Source organism: Mycteria americana, chromosome 15 (assembly GCF_035582795.1).
Source record: "Mycteria americana isolate JAX WOST 10 ecotype Jacksonville Zoo and Gardens chromosome 15, USCA_MyAme_1.0, whole genome shotgun sequence".
Taxonomy (NCBI): domain Eukaryota; kingdom Metazoa; phylum Chordata; class Aves; order Ciconiiformes; family Ciconiidae; genus Mycteria; species Mycteria americana.
In genome coordinates this window covers 4,553,706-4,577,646 of record NC_134379.1, presented here as the reverse complement: position 1 = coordinate 4,577,646, position 23,941 = coordinate 4,553,706, and the positions used below count along the sequence as shown (strand labels likewise).

Genomic DNA, 23,941 nt, shown 5'->3' with positions numbered 1-23,941 from the left:
ATAGTGCAGAGACAATCCTGCCACGTGAGAGTGGGTTGGATTCTGTTCTAGCACATACAGCAACAGCTCTAATGTAACTACAGGATTTCTGTCAAAGAAAGATGAACTAGCATAGTTGGGTTTTCAGATCCCAGAAGAAGCTCCCCCTACAAACAGTTGCAATTCATATTTTGCCTTGCCAGCCAAGCAAACTAAGTCTGGAGCCACCAGGCAACTCATTGAACTTTCAAGTGTCAGTTTTAGATTTTCACTCCAGATATATTACTTCTGGGATTTTTATCTCTGTAGTGCTTTTCATCCATTACCTCTGCAAAGCAGGCAACACCTAACCACTTGTAAAAGCACTGGGTTTCCAAAGCCCTCTGCAAACATTAAAGGAGTGAATAGTAAACACAGTTGTTTTAATTGGCACCAATATCAAAGCCTGTAAGCCCCATATTTTTTACTCACCAGACAGACGTTTTCTCAGTGTTCAATTGTAAGTTGCTTGGGGCAGGTACCCTCTCTTTTTTTGGTGAGTTTACAGCCCTGTAAATGAGACATTTACAGATGGTATCCTGATGGATGACCAGGGCCCTAGGACCTACTCAGATCTGTGCCCCTGGGCAGTTTGTGGGGTGGTAGCTCTCCACCAGCACAGTTTGATGCAGTGCATCCCCTCCATATTTTCACACCTGCAGGGCAGCCCACTGCCCTTCACCCGCAGCAGAAGTCCTGAAATAGAATGATTAAGCAAAGTTTTGCTCTTTCCATTAAAATACAACTTGGACAGTTGGTATTGGCCAGACTTTACCTGTTATCTAGAAGACAGAGATTGGGAACTTGGGGAGACACTTGTGTGGTGTATTTTTTTGTGAAGAGCTTGCTTTCCACTATCTGTAGTGGCTGGAAGAAAGTTGGCTCTGATGTGCAGTGTTGGGATGAGAGGACATCCTTGGAGAAGTCAGTAGCACTAGAATGCAGGTGAAGAGATAAATCGCAAAGCCTTTTTAGGCTGTTTAGGGTTGGTTTTAGTCAACAGTGGAATGCATTGCCCTGGCCAGAAACAGTTCAGGTGCTTCTGAAAAAGGAACTGCTCTGCTCCCTGTACATGGGGAGGCTGGTACAAAGCCATCCATTGAGCTATCCCTTGAAATGCTGTTTGTGGCGAGGTTGCCCTTTCTTTCTGGGTGCGCCCTGTGTTAATGCTCACAACGCAACGCTGGGCTCTGCTGCAAGGGTGGAGCCCCGTAAGCCCCGGTATTTCAGTTTCAAAGTGCCAACAGCTGGTGGTTAGTGCTGGTGAGTTCATGTTGGAGGGTCTCATCTTCTGCTGTCACTAGCTGAAGAAGAGAAGGGACAGGAAGAGTTGTGAAGATGAAGAGTTTTGAGTGGTAGAGCTCTTCCAAGACACTAGTCTTGGAAGAATTCAGGACACTTGTGAGTGTAAGAGGGAGCACAAGAGTTGGGGGGGGAAATCCATGTTAAAAAAGAACCTCTTTTAGTGATCCTAGCCGTTTGATTTAATCTGTTTACTTTGGATAGTAATGAAAGGAAACTGGGCCAGCTGCAGACCTCCTTACTGTGACAACAGTAACCTTTTATTATTTCCATCAAACTCAAGGAGGAAATAGCTTAAACATCTGCAGCTTTTGGACAGGATTGCACACTCAGAAATACAGCTTCATTGCTACTGTTAAAAGATTTAGTATTCTCTCCACCAGACATGCTGGGAGCAGCATGATGCAAAGACACACGCGCACACACAGAAAACCAGTCCTGCATTAGGAATTGGCTCTTCCAGCCTGGTAAATCGTAAACATCGTGAATCTGCAACCTTGTGTTGGCGCTGCCATCCTGGAGACTTGGCAACTGGAAGGTTTCTGTAATTACCACCTATTGTTTTCCTCCAGGCTCCGATGAGCGTGTGCATCCGCCAGAAACGGGCAAGCGCTGGCAAAGGGGCTGGGGCGGAGAATGCTGGGTCGTGGCTCTCTCCCAAAGCTGTAAAAACTTACATTCTCCAGTCATGCTCTTAGTGAGAAGGTTAATGAAGCCAGTCTCATAGAGGTGGTCTGGTCTCCATAAAACTGGTTGCTCACTTTAGGTTTGCAACCATATGTTAGTATTCATTGTGTCTTTGAGTCTTAATTATTTCTGGGAAATGCTTGTCTTGACATTCTCTGCTATTTCTGCAAAAGACTTAGTGCCACCTCCTCTGTCATTTAGGAGAGTATGTCCTTTAGGCACTCTTGTTTTGCTTTTCTTATGCTAAAAAAAAATTCAGCTGGAAAAATTCGTATCTTCATTGGCTGGGAGCTGATCCTGGCTTTTTGCGGAGAGAGGCAAGAAATCCATTCCAGAGTCACTGCAGCCATCTTTGCAGGCAGTGAAAAATTGTCAGCTTGCCAGGAAGCAACAAGAAAAATTGACTATCAGTAAAAAAAAAAAATAAAAAAATAAATCTAGCTGTAGTGCAAAAATGAGCTTAAAGGCTGTGCCCAGCCTGGTACTTAAACATGCACAAATTTAAGCATGTGAGCAGTCCCCATGGCTCCAAGTGAGATGTGCTTGGCCACTGTGTAGAGTACAGTACTAAACTAAAATGAGAGTAAACCGGATGACTCCCAAATGGCATATGTGCTTAATGCTCTAAATGTGATTTTAAAATAGAAGTCTTTGCATTCCCAGAAACATGTTTCACAGTGAAAGCAGTCCTGTCGTGTTGCCTGTATAATTCCAGCTCCTCCAGTAATTACGTTCTATTTATCTAAATAAAATTCATCCAGATGAAGTCTGTAACTTTGAGTTATTATCCCCAGTGTTCTAAAATGTAGGGATTTTTCAACGTTGCTTCCAAATAACTGCTGCATTTCATTTCAGAGGTGACTAGTGGACTCTTGTTACTCTTCGAAGAGTTCAGCAAGGTTTTATTTACAAACTGCATTAAGCTGCTTCTACTGAAATCTGTTTGCATGGAGCAGCCTTCTCTTTAAGGATAAGAATATTTTACAAGTGAAAAGATAATTCCTTGGAATACTAACAGCAAGGGAAGACTTAGACACACTGATGCTGTATATACTGTTGATTACATGCCTTTGATTATTGGACAGCAAATTTGTGTGTTGCGATATTTCTAAAGACTTAGATCCTTCTGCGCTGTTGCATTCCTGTTTCTTCTAGGTCTTACAGGGCAGGTTTGAAACCAACACTCTAAATGTTTTCTTACAGCCAAAGAAGCCAAAGGTCCCTGACAATCCTTTTCATGGCATTATTTCCAAGTGCTTTGAGCCTCACCTTTATGTGTATATCGAGTCCCAGGACAAGTGAGTAACCAGCATGCTCTTTTGGGTTTGTTTGCTTTTGAATGTGTGTTACAGTTGGATTGTACTAGATTCTGTACTCAAGCTGCAGAAAATTCATTTCTTGAAAGTCTGCTTTCTGATTTCATCAGGAGCAGTACTCATGGTTCAAGAAAGTTAGAATGAGTAGGACCTTTGCTTGGGCAAAGATGAACGTTCAGGGGGCTGTGGATGTTGGTTTCATCTGTAATTGCAAAGGCCTGCAGGAATGATGCCCGCTGCCTTTCTGCGGAAGAGGCTTAGTGTTTCTGAAATTGCTTCTGTTGCCTCTGCAATTCCCACTGCAGACACGTGCCTTTCTTTCGTCTCATGTCTTCCACAAATAGTAGGTTTGCTTTTTCTGTAAAATACACATGTGGCTTTGTGGCAGAGGAGTTTCCAGATTTGCTTTATAGAAATAAGTTATTTGAGATCCTTAGATGAAAGCTGCTGTAGATGAGCTGGCTGTAAGATAACATTATCATCGCTCACAGACTGGGGCTTTTTCAGAGGCTTTAATCCCTAGAACCCTTCTTCATCTTCCTCTTTGACTTGCAGCAAAATAACTTGACTGAAAGGAGCTTTCAGCTTAGAGCTCTGAGAAGTTTTTAGAGCTCTCACCACGCTTTCTTGTGCACCTCCATTCACATCAGGGTTTAAGTAACATCTCTGTAACAACTGCAGTGCCAACTGGGAGAGGAGATAGTTGGAAAAGGTTTAATACAGTCTTTTAGTGCAGGTTAGTGGCTGGAAGGGAGAAAGAGGTGCCTGCCTCATGTAACTCATCGGACTATGCCCTTCTATCTTCCAAGGACTAACACATGAGAGAGTGCATAACTCAGGGCTCCTAGTGTCCTGATTTTGTCCAAACTCCAAGATAGCTGTCTTGAAAAAGGTTTCCCGTGTCCCATCGACCCGTTATGCTTAAAATAAATAAATAAATAAGACCTGGCACAATGGTCTGTCGTCCTGGGTTTAGGTTCCACTCTGCAGTATAACAAAGGGAAGCAGATATTTCCCCCCCGCCCTCAGCCAACTGAGCACTAGCTTGTTTGAATATTTCTTCCCTTCTCACTGGGGGCCATTTTAATCCCCATTTTGGTAATTCTACCCCACTGCACTCCTAGCCCTTTCAGTTGCTTTTTTTTTTTTTCTTTTCCTTTACAATCCTGAGATGTTTTATATTAGCTTTATAGCCACAGGCTGCAAGGAGTTCAAAGAAAAACTGCCACAGTATTCCCCATGCTGCCCCTGTCTGCCAAAAATTGCTTTCCTTTATGATTTTTTCTCTTCCCCCTTTGATTGAACTTTTGAGGAATCTGTTGCTGATGTCTGAAAATGAGTTGCTTAGATAATTAATTGTATGTTTGGGCTCTGAATAGTGAGAGTAGTGTGACAGTTTTTTTCATCATTGCCTTAAGTCTGTGGCAGAAAGCAGCCTGGACCTTTTCTCCTGAAAAATTGTTTCCATACCCATTTAAAGAAACACAGTGCCAAAATCTGTAGCAATTTAAGAGGAGACACCTGAAAGAAAGACTTTAAAGATGCTGCTCTCCACCCTTAGCTGCAGTGTAAATATCAGATTTCTTAACAGCGAAGCAGATTTCATTTCTGCCCCTCTTTAGCTCTTCTTTGTGGTCTGTCGGAGCAATGGGAGCGTACACGTGTGAGCTAAGCCATTCTGATGGAGTAAAGGAAGAGCTCTGTCAGGTCTGCAGTGTTGAGAGTATGCAGAGCCGTGGTTTAAGTGTGCTAAAATGCACATGTGCGTTCAGACTGTTCAAAAACTGGCACTTTCTCTTTGTGGTGTGTGTTTGCGGCCCCGTGAGCAAAGGGGCTTCCAAAATCCCCAGTCCACGGAACCTATCTTACAAGTGGCCCAGGTGTCTCAGTGTCATTGCCCTTCCCCAGTGCCCAACAGATACCAACTGTTCACATCACTGAAACACTGACTTACTAAGCACCGCGTTCTTCTCTCATGCTGCTGAGGAGTTGCCTAGTTCCTCTCGTGATTGCCAGAGATGCAGAAAAAACACTGAAGAGGTGGAGTGAAAGAAAAAAGGAAGAGGAATACAGGAATGAAAGGATTTAAGAACCAAAACAAAATTCTCTTTATAAGATTTCATTTCATATTTTCTCTTGGCTAGATTTGGAGAGTTCTTGCTCCCAATAAATACGCTACTGTTAGGAAATACCACATCTGCACTACCAGAGAATTTGCTTTGAGCTTTTTTGCAGATTCTATACAGAGAAAATGTTCATTTTCTGTAGCTCTCCTGCCGCCTTCATGTTTCATCTCCCAGTAGCTTTTTCCGCCAAATTCTTTGTGCTCCCATTGTACCATACAAAGGTTGTTAGCCTTCAGATTGTATTTGGGCCAACTGAGACTAATGTGAAAGTTTGATTGCCATCGACCGAGGTGTGCATTGATAACATATTAGTTCCCTTAGCGCACAATATCATGCTGATATCAGTCCCGTGCTGAAATAAGAGCAGTCCTCATGGCCTGCCTTTGACAGGCAGTTTGTCCAGGTTAGGATCAGAGCAAGCATGAAGCTCTAGTGCTGCGCTCCCAGCTATTTTGGACAGCTGCATTTGCTTGTGCATCCCAGTTGACAAGACCTTGGGGGACCGGGAAAATGTAGATACATTTCACTTTGCCTCAGAGAAGAGGCGAACATGTGGAGTAAGCATAAAGAAACAAAAGCCATTGACATTCCTCACTGTGTCTTGAGACTGAGAATGAAAAAAAAAAAAAAAAAAAAAAGTGGCTGGTGAATGCTAAGAAAGCTCCACTTTGTTGCCCAGATGGAGCAAAGCACAGATGCAGAGATGGAAATGCAGCTGTTTAATTTAGTGGGACTTTTGACAAGGAGCAAGCCACGTCCACTTTACTTGAGAACCTGAAGGAATGCTGCAGCTCGTAGCACGTGTGAGCCCTCCTGCCGCAGCCATCTGTTTGGCTCTCCTGCAGCTACCAGGGGGGTATACTTTGCTTCGCTGTGGTCGAATGCAATCAATGCTTCGGTTCAGCGTTCAATTGCTTGTGCCAGCGTAGAGATTTATCACATCAGTTGAGCAGCCTGATGTTTTTACAGTTCGTGTAACAAAGCCGAGGAACTGTGTGCGTATGTGGAATCAGAGCTATGTGAAGTACTCAAAGCAGCAAGCAATAAGCATGAAAAAAGGGGCTACTTGTCTTTGCAATAGCCTATGAGCCTAGCTCAAGCCAAAGAGCCTTGCTTCATGATTTAAAGCCCTGATATCGCGAGCACATTTCTGTAGATGAGTTTGGCCCAGCGGATCATCCACAGTAGGAGCTAATCCGTTTTGGTGCAGCAATCTGTAAGTTTATCAGGGAAGAGCCAGGTCACCTTTTCCACTTGTGCAGCGTTTTGAATTCTTTGGTAAACTGGAATCAGAGTGTTTTTTCTCTTTCACAAGACGAAAAGAAAGAAAGGACAGAAACGGGGGAAAAGTCTTTGTCGTTGGCAGGTTTTTTCCCCTTTCATTGGCAGAGGTAACTGAGGATGTGCTGAAGAGTCTCAGCTGCTGGGCTGGCGGTACGGCCGTACCCATCCCGGGAAACCCTAATGCAGTCTCTTTGCATGACCTCTCGTGTTGTGCTGGGTGCCCTGTGAGCCGGCCTAAGATTAGGAGAACATTTCAAGTTGAAACTCTTTGGCAGGCTTTTAAAGAAGACTTCTTATTTCTATGGACAGCATTGCAATTCTGTTAAATAAGCCTGTTCCTGAAAAATGATGATAATACATTAACTATAAAGTAATGCCTTTTTTTTTTATTTTTTTAAATGATAGTTCCGTTTCTTGTGGGAATTACTGGTCAGGTTCTTTCTTCTGCCATTCTCCTTGTAAGGACTTGGCTTTCTGCTTAGGTACCCTGGATCACGGCACAGCACAGCCGTTACAGCCTCAGCAGGGAGAGCGGTGAAGGCTGTGCCGTGGGAAGGGGAGAGCTGGGGGAAGCGGGGCCAAGACCGTAGTGGAAATGGGAGTGTAAAATACAGGAACTTCACAACTCCTTTTGGTCAGTGGAGTGCCACTCTCTAATCTGAAATGTCTATATATTCCTCAAAAGCCAAAACTTCCTTGTGGAAGTTTGTGTGTATTTGTGTGTCTGGAGGAGGAGGAGGTTTATTGCTGTAATTGAGTTCATCTGGCGAAGGTTGCTCCACTTAGATGAGCTCCCGTGTCAGGAGGGCTGGTCTTTGTTCCTGATGCAGATGTGCTGTCTCTGGAGGAGTAGGACCAGAGGAACTCCCCAAGATCAGAAGACTTCTTTCGTCCTGTATTGATGGTTCTGGCCCTCTGTCATGCTAAAAAGCCTTTTTGTTGTGCTGAAACAGTGAAGTTTATTGTTGCCTAAAGACCAAAATATTTGAGTAAGGACCAGGTTATAATGAATCACTGGAGACAATAGGAGGGCTTTTTGTGCTTTTAAAAAGAGTTTAAGTAGGAAGTGCACTTTGCGCTCATGCTAAATAAAACTTCTTTAAAGGATGTGTGAAGTTGTGCAAAACCAGGTGGTATCCAAATGGGACCAAGAAATGGCAAATGGCACACCATTTTGAGCACATCCCTTTAAAAGCCATATTCCCCGAGGTCTGCTCCGGAGGCCGCTGATATGGGAAGCCCGACTGTTGCTTTTGCCGGTGCCAGGAATGAAACTTGAGCATATGCTTTATGCACTTGCATCAAATGTGCTGAACCCAGTCCTGGCAGACTTGCGAGCTTTTATATGCGACTGGAGAACAGATTGAAGCTGCCACTAAAACTCTTGAGTACAAAAGGTCGTTCCTCATCGGTCCAGTCCGCGTTATTGTATGAGCTTTCTGCTGAGAGGGTGGAGATAAGAAAGGGCTGGGATACCCAACTGCTAAAATCTGAATGTGTCTGCTGGTGTCACAAGACAGGGCATCTGGTTTTAAGCATTATTCTCTCTCTTCCCTCCGTTTCCTCCCCCAACGTGCTAAAATATCTTTCTATTGTTCCCCCGGATCAGAAATCTCGGCGAACTGATTGACAGGTTTGTGGCTGACTTCAAGGCTCAAGGTCCCCCCAAGCCCAACGTGGACGAAGGAGGAGCCGTCCTGCCCAGCTGTGCTGACCTCTTTGTGTACTACAAGAAGTGCATGGTGCAGTGCTCCCACCTCAGCACAGGCGAGCCAATGATAGCCCTGACCACCATATTCCAGAAGTACCTTCGGGAATATGCCTGGAAAATTCTGTCTGGAAACCTGCCCAAGTGAGTTTCGCTTCCCAAATGCTGCAGCACTGTCTGGTGAGACGCTCCGGTGAGGAGCAGATGCTTTGTAAAGATCATTAATAAATACATGCTTGTGAACACTTATGTTTCACTGTCAAAGAAACCATGTAGCAGCAATATGACTACATTTACTTCACGATTTTCTCAAAAGTTCAGTTCATTGCACTGAGAAACAGCAAGAGACCAAATGGACAGTCACGGCCTTGTTTTTCTTTTAAGGGCCCCTGGAGGATAGCTTCGTATTTGGCTTTGATTAGCAGTCAGATTTACAGTTTCTTGAAGTTCTTTTTGAAATGGCAGCCCAAGTCTCTTCAGAGATGTCTGACTTTCAGAATTGCGCTTACCCTACTGCTTGGGTAACAAAGTCATACTGTGATTCTTAGCTGCCTTAGCTCAACATTATACATGTAATAATTTATAATGAAGGTGTTTTATTTGTGTAATGCTAAACTGCTCACCTGTAACTCCCTCTGCTCTATAACATTTTATATATGTATGAATAAAATATGAAGATGTAAATCCAGTGAAAATAAAGGAAATCATTATGGGTTTACACCAATATGGGTAAGTGTATAGGCCAAAGGAGCTCCTTGAGATATTGCCAACCTTAACTACAGATAATTTTGAATGCTATTTACCATCTTCAGTTTGTTTCTGTTGTAAACCCAGGAGCAGCAGAATGAATTTCTGAAACCAGTTAAATCTTTTACAGATGGGAGAGGGCTACATCCAGACAAGTGGAAAGATAAATTTAATGTGCATTCTCCATCAGACCTCAGTTGCATTCTTTATACACATTTTTTTTGTGTGCTCCATTTTTGCTGTCCAAGATAAATATCAGTGTCCTATTTTTTTAATGGATTTGGATTATAAAGAGTTGAGAGGTAGGGAATTTCCTGACTCTAAACTGTTCTGAATCTTTCTTTGTTGATACACAGCTGTTAATCACTGGAAGATGGTGGAAAGAAGCCGCATCTTCTATAATTTACTGTGTTGCTATCGTCAGTTTTTAAAACAGGTTGCCAAAGTTTCACAGAATCACAGAATCGTATAGGTTGGAAAAGACCCTTAAGATCATCGAGTCCAACCGTAAACCTAACACTACCAAGCCCACCACTACACCATGTCCCTAAGCACCTCATCCAAACGTCCTTTAAATACCTCCAGGGATGGCGACTCAAATACTTCCCTGGGCAGCCTGTTCCAATGCTTGATAACCCTTTCAGTGAAGTAAAATTTCCTCATATCCAGTCTAAACCTCCCCTGGCGCAACTTGAGGCCATTTCCTCTCGTCCTAAAATGCATGCAAATGCATTTCAAATTTCAAATGCATGTTGACATCTGTTTAGTACTGAGAAGGTAAATATGACAAGCTACCTGATAGTTACTGAGATTTTTCTGTAATCTTTCATTAGATTTTGAGTAACTGGCAGTGAAGGTCAAGCTAGCTGGGGAAAGCTGTATTCCACTTGCATCCTAATCTGCCATGCTGTGAAGGGGTGAATTGTCCTTTGCCTGAAGACTTGATAATCAAGTTCTATTTATCTTTCTAAAAGATATTGCTTAACCAAAATAGCAGTTGTGGGTTTGATGTAGAATGACCCTGACCAGTGATGCACAGGACATTGGACTTTGTGGTCATAAAGGCTTTTTATAGCATTGAAATCTAGTAGTAATTTTGCATTGTGCATGTCTGTACACCTGAAAGCCTTACAGGTTTTATCTTTTTTTTTTTTTTTTTTTTTTTTTTCAGGACAACTAGCAGCAGTGGTGGGCTCACCATCACTAGTTTGCTGAAAGAAAAGGAAGGCTCTGAAGTGGCTAAGTTTACTTTAGAAGAACTCTGCCTCATTTGCAGCATCCTTAGTACTGCAGAGTACTGCTTGGCTACCACCCAGCAGGTGAGCTTTCCTCTGCAGCACCTCTGAGGAGGCACCCAGCAGCAGCCCCTCTTCTGTCATGAGATGCTGGGCTGCTCCCCCTTCAGGGGTAGGCTGCTGTGGAGACTGGAAGAGTCAGAAGTACAAAAATAGCCGTAGTAGTGTCGGCTCCACATAGCATCCCGTTGATTATTGAGCTCTACATTATTAAATCTATATTTCAAAGAAAGAAAAGTATTGATTTTGCTGTTTCTACCTGAGAAAAGTAATTTGCTTGTAATCCTGCTTTGCAGCAGCAGTTTTGGATGCTATCCTTTTATACTTGTTACATAATTTGTTTTGGATTGGGAACCAAATTTTTTATTAAAAAAAAAACAACAAACCTCTTCTCGTGGTTCATGATCTCCCTTTTATAAAAACAAGGAAAACTAATTCAAAATAGGTTTGGGAAAATGCTTGCATGAAATATTGGGGCAAGGTGGAGTGAGGAGAGAAGGTATTTATGCTGATATGCTTTGCAGCCACAGCGCTCCTTATATTCAGGTGCTTTCAAAATGCCATAGGTTAGTAGATGAGCTGTGATGTTTGGCCGTATCAGGGCCTCTCCACCAGTAGAACTGGCAACCCTCCTCCTCTGCAGTTTGGGCATAGACAGGGTGTTGGAAAACATCTTTATTAGCAGGACAGGTGCCACAGTGTTAAGCTGGTACATTAACATGTCATACTAGAGTTACATATATGACCTTGGAGGTTACTACTTCGAGGATGCAGTGCTGCCATAGACCATCCTGGCAGATGAGGATGTCTAGGGTGTCCAACAGGAGAGATTTCCATTGTTCACTGGCTGAGCTTTGGATATAGTCTGGGCACAGATTAGGTTTTAAGAAGCTGACTTTTCCAGGACATAAGTTTTCAAGACTGGTCATTTCAAGTAAGAAATCTGATCTTTCTGTTGCTTGTTTTGTTTCCTAACAGTTGGAAGAGAAACTCAAAGAAAAAGTGGATGCAAGTCTAGTGGAGAGAATCAACCTGACAGGAGAGATGGACACCTTCAGCATGTATGTTCAGCAGATGCATCCTCCCAGAATATATCAAACGTCCTAGTTTGTCAGCCAGATGGTGCTGGAGTAATACAAGCCCAAGGTCCCAGTGTCGTAGGACCCATCCAGATGTGCAGCCTAGGCATAGGCATTTCCCTGGTGAAGGAATGGTCATCCTTTGGCTAGTCCAAGAGCAGCAGTAGTACAGACTTCAGATGTAGTTGTTCCCTATCGTCCTAGCCAAAGGAACAAGAGCACTGGAAAGGGGAAAGGAAATAGTGAGTTTCCATTTGAAACATCATTTGCATCTTGGCAGCTCCATGAGGTGGCTGTTACATTTCAAGAAAGGAAGCTATTTCAGTACATTCCTTCCTGCTTTAACTTCCCACTGTTAATCAGCAGCCTTGTCAGGGTGATCAAACCCCATTTCAGATGACATAAAAGACTGATCCAATCTTATATTTGAGGATTATAATTGAGAGAAGATTATCATTCATTAAAATAACTTTTCACGTAACGATGCTAAAAATACTCCCCTCTAACATCCTCTCCTCTCCACCACTGACAAACAGATTGAATATTTTTTAAGAGAAGGAAATCAAGGCAAAAAAATAATTGTTTTGCCTCATATCAGACAAAAGAAAACCTTGGCAAAGCTGGGAAAATAATCCCTATCACCAGCTCTCCTTCTCCCTAAAATTAAGATTCAGCCCAGATAGCAGTAAGATTTTTTTCAGAATACTTCCTTCCTGTCATTCCTCCTCTCTTGCTCCAGTGGGCAGGATCCCACTGAATCTCCATCCAGGTATTTCACATGGTTTCGGGCTCCATTCCAGGCTGCAGAGACTCCCTTCCCTTTAGATATTTCTCAGACCTTTTTAAGACTGAATCCCTGACCAAAAGCTAGGGTTGCTATGTCTACTAAGCCAAAGCAAGCAAGGTAGCTGGGGAGTAGAAATAAAATATGCCATATGGTGGGATTTTCTTAACATGGACAAGCCGAGGGTGAGTTTTGGGTTTTCTTGTGACGTGTTCAGCAGGAGCCAGCTACCTTGAGTCGCTGCTCAGTTTCCACGGTGGCTGCCTCACGCGGTGGTTGGTCATAGGCAGCCAATATGATGTATTTTGGAAATTGTTTAAACGTATAGTTCACGTTTGCTGTTTTGGACAGCTTTAAAGTTAAACTGTCAGGCCTGATGTATCTTGTAACAAAGGCTTTTTAATTGACTTTCAATCTGTTCCAGTATAGTGCTTTGTCCAGTCTTCTGTCAGTGTAAGTCATAGCTATAAACCTCTCTCTGGCGTTTGCTCATTCAACATCAAACAAGTTGTTTCTTCTGGGATTTGATGTCTTGTTAGGCATGGTCGTAAAGAAAGTGATAAAACGTTGCTGCTTACACACCCTGGAAAGTGTTTCTTCCTTTGCAGAAAGGGGAGTGCAGAACCACCCTAAACGTGTATAAAGCGATCGACTCGGGGGGGGGTTTACCCCTGGGGTGGCTAAGCGTTTTCTTTAGGAAATATGAGAAAGATAATGAGCTCTTCTTGAAGCTCAACAGAAGGAAAATTATTGTTGTGTGAATCCAGAAATCCATGATTCCCACCCCCCTGCCCTATTGATCTGTTGTGAGATGGTGGGCAGCATTCAGAGACCACTTGAAGTCCTGAAGCATTGAGCTTACCAGGCTCTCTGTTAGAACCATGCTGCTCAGTTATGGCCTCGGCTTCCCTGTCTATCAGCTTCTGTGTACCTGTCAGGAATTGTGTTAGCTGCCACTGAAGTACTGTTATGCGCTGCCTGGGGCAAAGGTTTGAAGTGGCTTCTGGCAGAGCCAGGATCCAAACCCTCTTGGTGTGTCATGATGCTTTGCATTTGCAACACGCTTCTTGCTGCACCGTTACCCCTCTACAGCAGGTGTGTTTCTTTTGAAGCGTAGACAAATAGGTTTCTCTCCCTATTTGCAATCTTGTGGTTTTCAGGCGAGAACCTGTACTTGGTGACCCAGCTTCAGACAGACTCCTGACGTGTGGACGCTAGTGATGAAGTCGCTTTCCTTCCACTGGGAGAGTTGCGCTTCCTTTTGGTGCTAAACCACAAGTCTTTCCTACAAGTCACTGCCAGCAGGCGCCCTGCAGGAGTCAGCTGTGCCCAAGAGACAGTTATTTCAGTCCGGCTCCCTTGGCATGGCGTGAGCTGGTGGAATCCCCCAAGGGAGTAAATCCTGTAGTGCCCAGCAGAAGCAGAGGTACCAGCAGAAACGGTCACGGGCTTTTTTTATCCCAACGCAAGTTTCAGATCACGTAACTTGAAGCCAATGGTCACTTCATCTCCCATATTAATTTTTCCAACTAATTTTGGATGAGTTTGCCTTTACAAAGAAATTAATTGCTCTGAAGGAACAGTCTTTTACTTGGCATCCTGTTCTGGTCTTTATGTGCTAGAGCTCTAGGAAAGGGAATAGACAACCTCTGTGGGTTGCGGTGAAGAACAGCACCCAGATCCCAGCAGCAGTTATGAGTGGGTGATACCATATCTCGATGAGAACACTTAAAAATATTTTGAACAGTGAACTCGAGTAGTACCCAGAACTGCACGAAGAAGACGAGGGGGAGGAAAGATGGTTTGAGGAAGCACTGGTCAGATTTCTTATAGATCTGTGATTCCCATCTGTGCTAGCATCATGAGAAAGAGCAAAAGTAAAATACAGTTCTTAGAGATATAATCCCAAAGTTGTAAACAGGCATCTGTGGCAGATTTAAAGTTTACACTGTACTTCTAGCAGAAGTTGTCTGTAATGCGAGTACTGGGTTATGTGCCCTTGAGGGTGGTCTGAGTTGCTGCAGACTGTTTCTTGGCTGTTGTTTTAGGATCAGTTGCACCTTTATGCACATCGTAATATGGTGGCATCAAAGATGTCTCTAAGCAATATCATGCTGTTTAAAAAAAAGGAGGGAGAGAAATGTCTTTGACTAATGTGTCCTTTAGTCTGGTATATGTCTCTGAGAAACTCAAACAATGGATGGCGGCAATCCTAGACATAGTGTAAATAAGACATCTGCCTTGATCTTCGCAAATGGGAGACACATTCAGAACTCATACAGATATACTTCTTAAAAATCCTCTTTGCAAGTTTCTGTGAGTAGTAGAATATTGTCTGTGAATAAGTGGAGAGATGATAAAATTTTAGTTTTATGCAGGCTGGATTGAATTTGAAGCCAAATTGCAGTCTGGGCTCGGTACTCGGGATCTGACACCTTTGATCTCCAGCCCCTTCTGTGTGTCAAAACAGAGAAAGGTCAACTATAAAAATGTCCTCTCTAGTCTAAAACCCATTGTGTAGCTCCCTGATGAACAGTGTGTGGAACTTCCCGGCTTCTTTTCAGTACAAGTTTTAGCCATGTGTATTCACAGCATAATGCTACTGTCAGCTAGTAGATGATTTTCCTCCGTTCGCAGTCCAGTACGCCAGTTCTGCCACTGTGTTGCTGAGTACTGTTCTAAAACTCGTGCTTGATTTTTTTGCAGTGTGATCTCCAACAGCATACAGCTGTTAGTGCAGGACCTGGATGCAGCCTGTGACCCTGCCCTGACTGCTATGAGCAAGGTAGGGGATGGATTTGTTTTGGGAGGAGGTAGCCTTAAGATCCATGTGGAGTTCTTGTTTGCTTTAATTGCTTGATTTCACTATTGGCATATCCTTTTATGCTGCCCTGAGACTTAGCCATATATTGATTTCTTCTTGCTTCCTAGAGCAGCAATTGCTGTAGTTATAAATATATCCTTCACTCCAAAAACTCCTGTCATTCAGATTAGAGCTTTCATTCTTTTGCAGCACATTAAAACACAGGGATAATAAAATACTTTCTGTAAGTATCTAAGGCTTTCTCTTTCCACTCCTAATGCCAGTGAGAGTCTTTGAAATCGGGATAACTTTTGGTAGCATGAAATTTCAAGTACACCTTCTCATTTGTTATTCTTTTTGTGTTCTTAGACAAACAGTTTTACTAGCCTGCTTGTTTGTGGCTGTTAAATGGAGGTACTCAAAGGGTGATATGGAATTGAGATTGAGCCCTATTGCTTCTGTGATCCTCTCAAGGACATATGGAGCCATTCCTAGAGAGGCCCATGTGATTAGTGCTTAAGGATTTTGTTGCAGTTACACTGCTGGCTTTTATACATTTGAAATGCAGAGCTGTGTTTTCTTGCCAAAGTATTGTGAAAACCCAGACTGCTTTAGACAGAGGTGAAGACAACAAAAGTGGATTGAACTATTTTTTTTAATTAGAAATATTAAACATAGAGCTCCATTTTTGTAGGATCAACGCACTGTCTCGCTGCCATGAATTTTAATAGCTTTCTGCTTTATGATGTGTTCCAGCTGTAACTAGCCCCACCACCCCCAGCTAATATTTGAAGTGGAATGCAGCTGGTAATGGAGCTTGTACATGTTCCAAATGAAAAGAGGATTTTTTTGCCCAGTAAAATAACACTGTTAGGAAGGGCTCAGCACTTCAGGTGTTGTGTGTGTGTGCCATGGCAGTTCCTTAGATCTCCTCCTGAACCTACGTAGCGTAGTAGTATTTGACTCACTTAGCTCTGACTGTTTGTACCCAAGTAAACCACAACCTTGAGAAAGCAGCAGCTGGTAGGCCATTTATTTTTGTCTTTGGAACACTGGTAAAATGCAGCACATGTGATAGGGCTGATGATATATAAACAAGCTAAGCGTTATGAAATTAGCTAAATAAATACTTGTCACTTGTGCGCACATTCCACTATTTGCATCAGACAGAGTTGCTTTTATGTGATTTTTACTAGACCTGGGTTTGGTGCAAGAGTTTTTTTTCCTTCACCCTTCTCCTCACTTTCCTTCAGGGCTGGGTTATTACTCTGACAGTTGAATAAGAAATGCATATAATTGTTTAAACACAGAGTTAGTATTCGGACGTGTACAATTTCAGTCTTTATTAAAGGAACAAAGGCTGTGTGCCTGATCCATTCCAATTTTCCTGTAGTGGGAAGGCATGTCTGTCTCAAGACCCCTACTCCATTAGGGCTCTTCCTTTGTTTACCTTCTTTTCATTTACTTCACTCTGGTGTCCTCCAAGATTCAACATTCCCAGTCCTTTGTTGGAGTCTGACTTTTTTTTTTTCTTGCAAAAATGTTTGGTAACTATAGAGGTAAATTAAGAAATACTTAAACCTCTAAATCCACTTCGGCTGCAGGCCGCTTTGAGAGATTTAACACAGAAAATGGCAATGTGACTGTTGCTTTCAGCTGGGAATGGCACTCAGTTTCCCTGATTCTTTACCTTGTGTGTTCTGGAAGAAATGGTAAATGATGAGAAGGCCCCATATTACAAAATCTGTAGGTGATAATCTTTACTCAAACTTTACAGCAGGTGTAGAATGATTAAACACGGCTGTAGGACAGGGAGCTGAGATGTGGAGTGGGAGAGGAATTTGCCCTAAACCCCTGTTGTCATATTCTGGTTAACAAAGTACTGTGAATATGTTGTACTGATCTGTAGCAGGTGCTTAAATTGCCTGGTGTGCTTTATTTTTAATTGTTAGGATGAGGGAACTGCTAATCTGCATGGAATATTTTTGCCCCAATTAAGTTTATGGATTGCACTGGATAAGGTTTGATTTACGTGCTGAATTAAGCATCGATTTATATGTAAAACTGTGCTTGTAAGTGGGGCTGGGGGACATTTTAGTGACTCATGTCGATGGCTTGCTGGTTTTTTATATTTTGCTAAAACCTTTTGGCACAGCTGCAATTTCCTACCTCTTTACAACTGAGTGGACAACGGCAAGCGCTTAAACACGGAGCTCTAATAATCTCTCCAGTACTACAAGGAAAGCCCCAAGAGCAGAGCAATCAGAGCTGCCAGCTGCTAATTAAAAGTCAGCGTGAGTGCATTTTAGCCATCAAACAAGGTGCAGCGTGCAACAGTGCAAACCAAAACTCGTGTCAGAAAACAACGGAGACAGCTTCAACGGCAGCAATATCTGCTGCCTGCAGCACCCACTGGCTTTCCTCTGCCCTCCCACCTCTTCCCACACGAGCGACACGAAGTCAAGGGAGAAGGTGCTGGCCCGGTGGTTACGGATGCTCCCCGAGCCCACTCTGGAGCCTGTAGCGATAAGCCGGCAGTGGGATGCTACTGAACGCAGGGATACTTGGAGACTGATTCATCCTCCATTAAATCACAAAGCAACCCCTTTTGCTAGAGACCCGTGTCAGTGCTGGACATGGAGGAGGGACCTGGCAGTTCCTGGTTTGGTCCTGCCACCCCTCTCCCAGCTCCCTGGGGACACAGGGACATGCGGGGACATGAGGACTCACAACCAGGCAGACCCAGGAGCACCCTTGAGCCTCTGCTATGCCCAGAAGGTAGCGCATCTCTTGTTATGTACTAAACCACCCCAGTTTTGCTCAGGGTTTCTCTCTTCTGTCCTTTTTAAGAAAGCGCCCTAAAATCTTGAGGGTCCTGTGTTTTTGTTGTAAAAACCATCTCTGAAGGTAGCACCAGGTTTTCAAACTCGGGTCCTGCCCTTGCAGGCGTCGCCCCGTGTCCTTGGTGCGTGCAGGTGCATTTCGGCCGCTGCCGGGGCACCCCGTGCGCTGGGCTTCTCCCTTTGGCCGGCGAGCGCGAGGCCTCGCTGCTCCTGTTCTGTGGGCTCATTTTCAGTTTGTGTATGTAAACTATGTGGATATCCCAAGAAAAACATAGGATGAGGGAAAAAGAGGAATAAATTTAAAATGACAGGAACAAAGCTTTACCAGAAGAGTTGGGCTCATATTTCTTTTGATGACTTTTCAGTATGTGTACTATGTCTTTCATTGCAGCTACTGGGTTTTTTTTTTTTTGGGTGAAACACACCCACACACACAAAGGGCTATTTTTACTGTTCATGCTTTAAAGGTTTGGTTGTAAAGTATTGCTTTTGGAATGAAGACCAACAAAATGAAAAAGCTACTGTTTTATTGTTGTTGCAATAATTCAACTCAGCACTCCCTTCCCACTTTCTGGCCGTTCCCGCTATATGGGGATGGTCTGTTCCTTGAGGATCACTGTCTGTTGAGAAGGGCCAGCGCTGGGAATGTGTGAGTCCGTCAGGGAGACAGGCACAAAGTATTTTCTTTGGATATGACAAGTTAGGGCGCTTTCTTAAAAAGGACAGAAAAGAAACCCTGAGCAGAACTGGGGTGGTTTGGTACATGACAAGTACCACGAGGAGTAGACAAGCAGTTGTCTCTTGAGCAACCTTCCAGATGAAAGTAAGATGGAATGAAAACCTGTAGAGCAGGTGATGAGCGAGATATGCCTTCTAGCTGCCCGGGTGACGCGAGATGAGTAGGTTGGGGTTTTGTTTGGTTGGTTTAAATAAAGACAGCTTTGGTAGGACACGTGTAGACTCTCTCAGATGCTGTGGTTTTGCAAAGAATTTGGCTTCTCTTGCCCATTAAGTCACTTAGGCTGCATGTTGTTTGGATGGAATTAAATCAGCTGGGTTGCAGTGGACAAAGTAGCTGTAATTAAATTAAAACCAGGAACAAAAAACTTTACGTGCAAAATCCAGAACTTGAGAAAACAAGTTTGAGGACAAACACCCCCTCAAAAGAAGAAGCTCATCTTCTGCATGTGCCCAGTTTCCTATCCTGATTTCATATCCGTTTTCCTCCTGTTTCATCTCCAGCATGAGGAACAGCGTCTCCAAACGGTTGGAGCACATTGCAGAGTGCGTAGTCTCTGAAACAGTAGCAGAGCTAAGAGCACTTTTCTGGATGCTCGTGTTCCTCAGTGAGACTTTGTTATATACACGGGTGCTTGGCCAGGCCTTACCCAATTACCTTTTATTCCCCCCACACCCCCCCATGACTTATACTGTGTACTCCCTGTGTACTGCAAATAAGGCTTAGAGAAAGTCAAGGGAGTCGAACATCTGGCTCACAGGGGCTATTCTGTTGCGTTTCTGCTGATGGTAAATGAAAACAAAACGAGAGGTTGAGTAACTCCTCTTGTTTTGTATTTTTTTAATGTGTGTTTGGGGTGAACTGAAGCTGGCATCCTGGCTTGTACACCAGAAGTGTTTTCAGTCTGAGCTACGCTGGTGTAGAGTGCTTTGGACTTTAAGACCATTTCTACCTCTTCCATCTATCTGTCATCAGTCTCACCAGTATTAAAGTCTTGGCTGCCATACAGGAATCCAGACTTTGCAAGCTTGCAGATATTTTCTCAAACGCCTGTAATCAGGATTTATATGGGCACTTCATCCCAGCAAACTGGAAACTGTTAAATATTAAGGCAGCCTGGCGTGCTCCAAAAGCCTTTTTAATCCTAGTGGTCTCCATTTGTGTAGGTTACCAGTCACAATCTCTGGTGCAAAAAGGGCTGTTCTGGGTTTTCTTTGTACCTTGTTGTGGAAGGGTTTTGCTTAATCAGTATAGTGACGAAGAACTTGACCTTGGTGGTGAATTGCAGAGGCAGTCCCTTGATGATTCCTTAGAGATCTTTTGACAGGAAGTTTGTACAGGTTTCCTTACCTATTGCTTGAGTCCTAATGAGTTAAACAGTCTTTTTGGTTGTTTTTTCCCCTTTGTGCAGATGCAGTGGCAGAACGTGGAACACGTTGGTGACCAGAGTCCTTATGTCACCTCAGTGATTCTCCACATTAAACAGAACGTCCCCATCATCCGCGACAATCTGGCCTCCACAAGAAAGTATTTCACGCAGTTCTGTATAAAATTCGCAAAGTAAGTTACCAACGTGGCAGAGTTTCTCGGGGTCTCTGGTTCTCATTCGTCTGTTTGTACGTGACAGTCTATTTGCCTTTAGTATGCAGCATCAGCGGCGCTCGGCGTCTGGGTGAAGACCCTCTCTGTCCAGGGAGAGCACAGAGGGAGGTGGATTAGGGCAGCAAACACCAGCAGCTGCTGGCAAGGTTAAAAGATACTTCAATTTCTTATCTCAAGTTTCCTGCTGAGGCAGATTTTCTCAGACATTTGTATTGATGAGTTCCTTTTCACATGCCTAAACCGTCCCATAAAATATTGTGATGATCACTGTCCGCTCTTTGCCAAGTACAGAAGGTTTGGGGTTGGACATCTATAAAAGGCTTTGAACGTCTGAATTTAGACACGACTCTTGCTATGGGAACCTACTTTCCTTCCAGTGATAAGAGGCTGTGGTGCTTCCAGGTACTGAGAAATTTGGTGCATCATTTGCCTCAAAATAACTTTTATAATAGCTATAGCACTGTAAGGAGGGCATGTGCGATGAGTATACTCTACCTTCGCAGTCTAAAAACTACTTTTCTGTGCAAAAATAGTTCAGTAAGGAAGGGGAAATACACATTCAGATTTTGGGGATATTATGAGTGTCTTCCTAGCAAGTCACCTAATGTTGGGCAGCATGAAAGAACTGGAAGGTGAGACAGAAATTCCCCTTGCCTCTGGAGTCAGGGTTGAGGGTGCAGCTCTCCAGCATCTCTTGGACATCCAAACTTTGAAGCTATGTGTCTGAAACAAAAATTCAGTTCTTTGGGAAGATACTTAGAACTCTTCCCTGCTTGCCTGTGGCCAGCTGAGCTTTCCATGCCAGTCCCCCAAGAAAAACCCTCAGGACTCTGCCAGTTGTAGCTGCTGCTTTTGGTGTTGCATGTGACTGTGCTGGTAGACTTGGGAGCAGTACCATGCGTATCATGTGTCACTCTAAAATACCTTAACGTTTCATTCATCTGTAATAAGCTAATAATCCTGAAATAAACTGTATGGCCTGGCAGTTACTGTGTGGGTTTGCAACCGGAGCTTCAGCTCCTGCTTCAGCAGGGAAGGATGCAGCAGGCTCTCCTGAGAACCGTTAGCTTTCGCAGCAGGGAGGCTGGCCTGAGAGTTTCGTTCCCCCTTTCTATCTCAGGGTACTCATTAGTTTGCATTAAGGAGCAGTTACTGATAAATCATATTATGACGTTGCCCATAATCACTGTTTGAAATGCTGTCTCAGTGAAAATTTATTGCACTTAAGCCTTCTGTGTGGTTACGCTTGAATTTTATGTTGCTAACATGGTGATAAATAAAAAACCCCATTTACTCAGCTGTTCACAGCACACTCTTAATACCTCAGCTTAGTTGCCTCCCTTTTAACTTTATTGCTAAGCACATACCAAGTAAACTCTGGATAAAATACCCAGCTTTCACATTTGAGAAGAGTTCACATCTAAGCCGAGTGCCTTCATCACAGCTTGTTCCATAGAAGAGCACAGAGACCTGCAAAACTACCACTCCAAAACCTTTTTAATACAACTACAGCTCTGGCCTACAGCACATTAAACTTAACACAATCCTGAATTCACTGCGCTGCGGATCAGGTGTAGAAGTGAAAATTTGGTTCCTGAAGCTTGTTTTTGCCAGATCGTATTTAGAGTCCTTCTGTACAACTTGGTTTTAAGGAGAACTAGCCCCGTGGTAAGGATGGACCGACCTACTTAAAATGCTTATGACATTTTAATGCATACAAACATTTGTATTTTTGAAGCTCTGAATTCTTATGGAATATGCTGGCCTGCCCAATATAAATACCTGGCCTTTTGTGTGCTCCACAACGCTGAAAATTCTTTTAACAGGCATTGTGCTTCTCCGTATGTTAATGCCTGTATCTTTTTGAACTGCCAGCCACTTCTCGGCTCTAATGGATTGTATAAAAGCGCTAGTGTTGAGTTACAGGACCACAGGGGAGAAGGCATCTAAAGTCACTTAATTTAAAACTGAGGGATCTGAGCCAAGTCTGGAAGAAGAAAAATGGCCATCAGAAATTACATCAATCCTCTAACCTAATTTGTCATTTTTGCGTTGTTTTGACCAATATGCAGCCCTCGCTCCCTTGAAATAGTGAGAAGCAGCCGGCTGTCCAGGAGGCACTCACAGGCAGGGTGAGGGGCTCTGTTCTCGCTGCACCTCGGTCCTTATCCTTTGAAATCAAAAACCACAGCGGTGAAGCCGTGGCTGCTACGCCGGGATGTGTTTGGGAAGTCTGTGACCTGACCTCAATGAGGAAGAGATTAGAACAGAGACAGGGAAAACAAACAGCTCTCCCCCTCGCCAGAAAAGCGCCTGGTCCATCATGAACAGGCAGGCATGGTGGGTAACTGCAGCAGGCGTCCTCCCAGTCGCTCTGGCCTTTGCATCGTGCTTTTGGTGAGAGGAGTTAGGTGGAAGAAGACGGTGATGAGGAGGCTCCTGGAGGTTTCAAAGCAGCGGGCTGAGCTAAGCCTGGGCGAGCCTGCAAGGGCTGATCACCGCCTGGGAGGGTGGTGGAAAGCAAAACCCCTCTCAGCTGCAGTGACTCAGTGACACCAGGATGCTTTGAACGATGTCCTGTAGTAGCTCATCTCCCGTCGGACAGACAGACTGTGGTTGCATCTCTGTCGGCCTTGCTTAGCAAGGCACTGCGTGTGATGCATCGTCAGTGCAGGGGATTAGGAAAACACAGGCTTTGGCAGAGCCACTCCCGTTGGATGGGAGCCTCTCAGATGCTGTGGTTTCTGTGCTTTAGGTTCCTAATCTGTCTTGCACTGCTTTATTATTACGCTGGGGACTTGTCTGCTTCTACGGAGGGTTTGCTGGATTCACTTTTATAGCCGAAACTGTAAATGAATTCTGGCATCCAATCTAGCTCTGTGGATGTGCAGGGAGTAAAGGCATTTAGAGTACAAAACCGCGTGCGGAGCATTACCATTGAATATGCACGTATTATTCGCATCAGGATTGCCTGCTGTATGCTACGAGAGCCAAGCATTGAGTCCAGCCTAGGCAAGAGACTCAAGTGCATTTTTCAGTTAAGTGCAACTGCTTTTGATGGTCTCTGCTAGTCCAAAAAAAAAAAAAAAAAAAAAAAAAATACCAGAGCAGCCCTTGGATCTTACGGTTTGTCTTGTCTGTCCTGCTGGAGTTGAGAAGCTGTTTCCAATAAGGCAGCATGAAATAACAGGCATGTGGGGATGGAAGGTCGCTTTACCCTTCTGCATTGATTGTGGGTGGCCATCCTAAGGGGCCTGGGAATTGTTTCGTACAAGGCAGAATGCTGTCTATGGGAGACCATGTGGTTATATAGAAAAGAAGATTAAAAAAAAGAGGGGAGGGGGTCCTTTGGCTGCCGGTCTGCCGCCCTGCAGGAAGAAAGGCTTGCCCTGTTTCTCATACACAACATGAGCATTAGCTCCACACCTGACCTTACAGAGAGAGGGAGACTTGGACCTACGTGCAAGATCAAAGGTACAATTAATCTCTTGCACTCTTCCACTTGTAGCAAGCTGCTGCATCCAGAGCTGCTACCGAATGATCATTTTACAGGATCACCTAAGCTCCAGTTGTGCTTGGCGCTTTCTAATTGCCCTTTGGGAATTAGT

The 23,941-nt window shown here is 43.8% G+C and overlaps 1 protein-coding gene across 1 annotated transcript in view; it reads left to right on the top strand.

The window, feature by feature from the left end:
* The window catches only part of VPS53 (VPS53 subunit of GARP complex), a 70,071-nt gene that overhangs the window by 33,615 nt on the left and 12,515 nt on the right, over nt 1-23,941 (top strand). The window contains exons 13-18 of the mRNA XM_075517666.1: nt 3,211-3,305; nt 8,343-8,585; nt 10,360-10,507; nt 11,462-11,544; nt 15,053-15,131; nt 20,143-20,291. Coding sequence (XP_075373781.1) covers nt 3,211-3,305; nt 8,343-8,585; nt 10,360-10,507; nt 11,462-11,544; nt 15,053-15,131; nt 20,143-20,291 — 797 coding nt within the window. The remainder of the gene's footprint in view (nt 1-3,210; nt 3,306-8,342; nt 8,586-10,359; nt 10,508-11,461; nt 11,545-15,052; nt 15,132-20,142; nt 20,292-23,941) is intronic.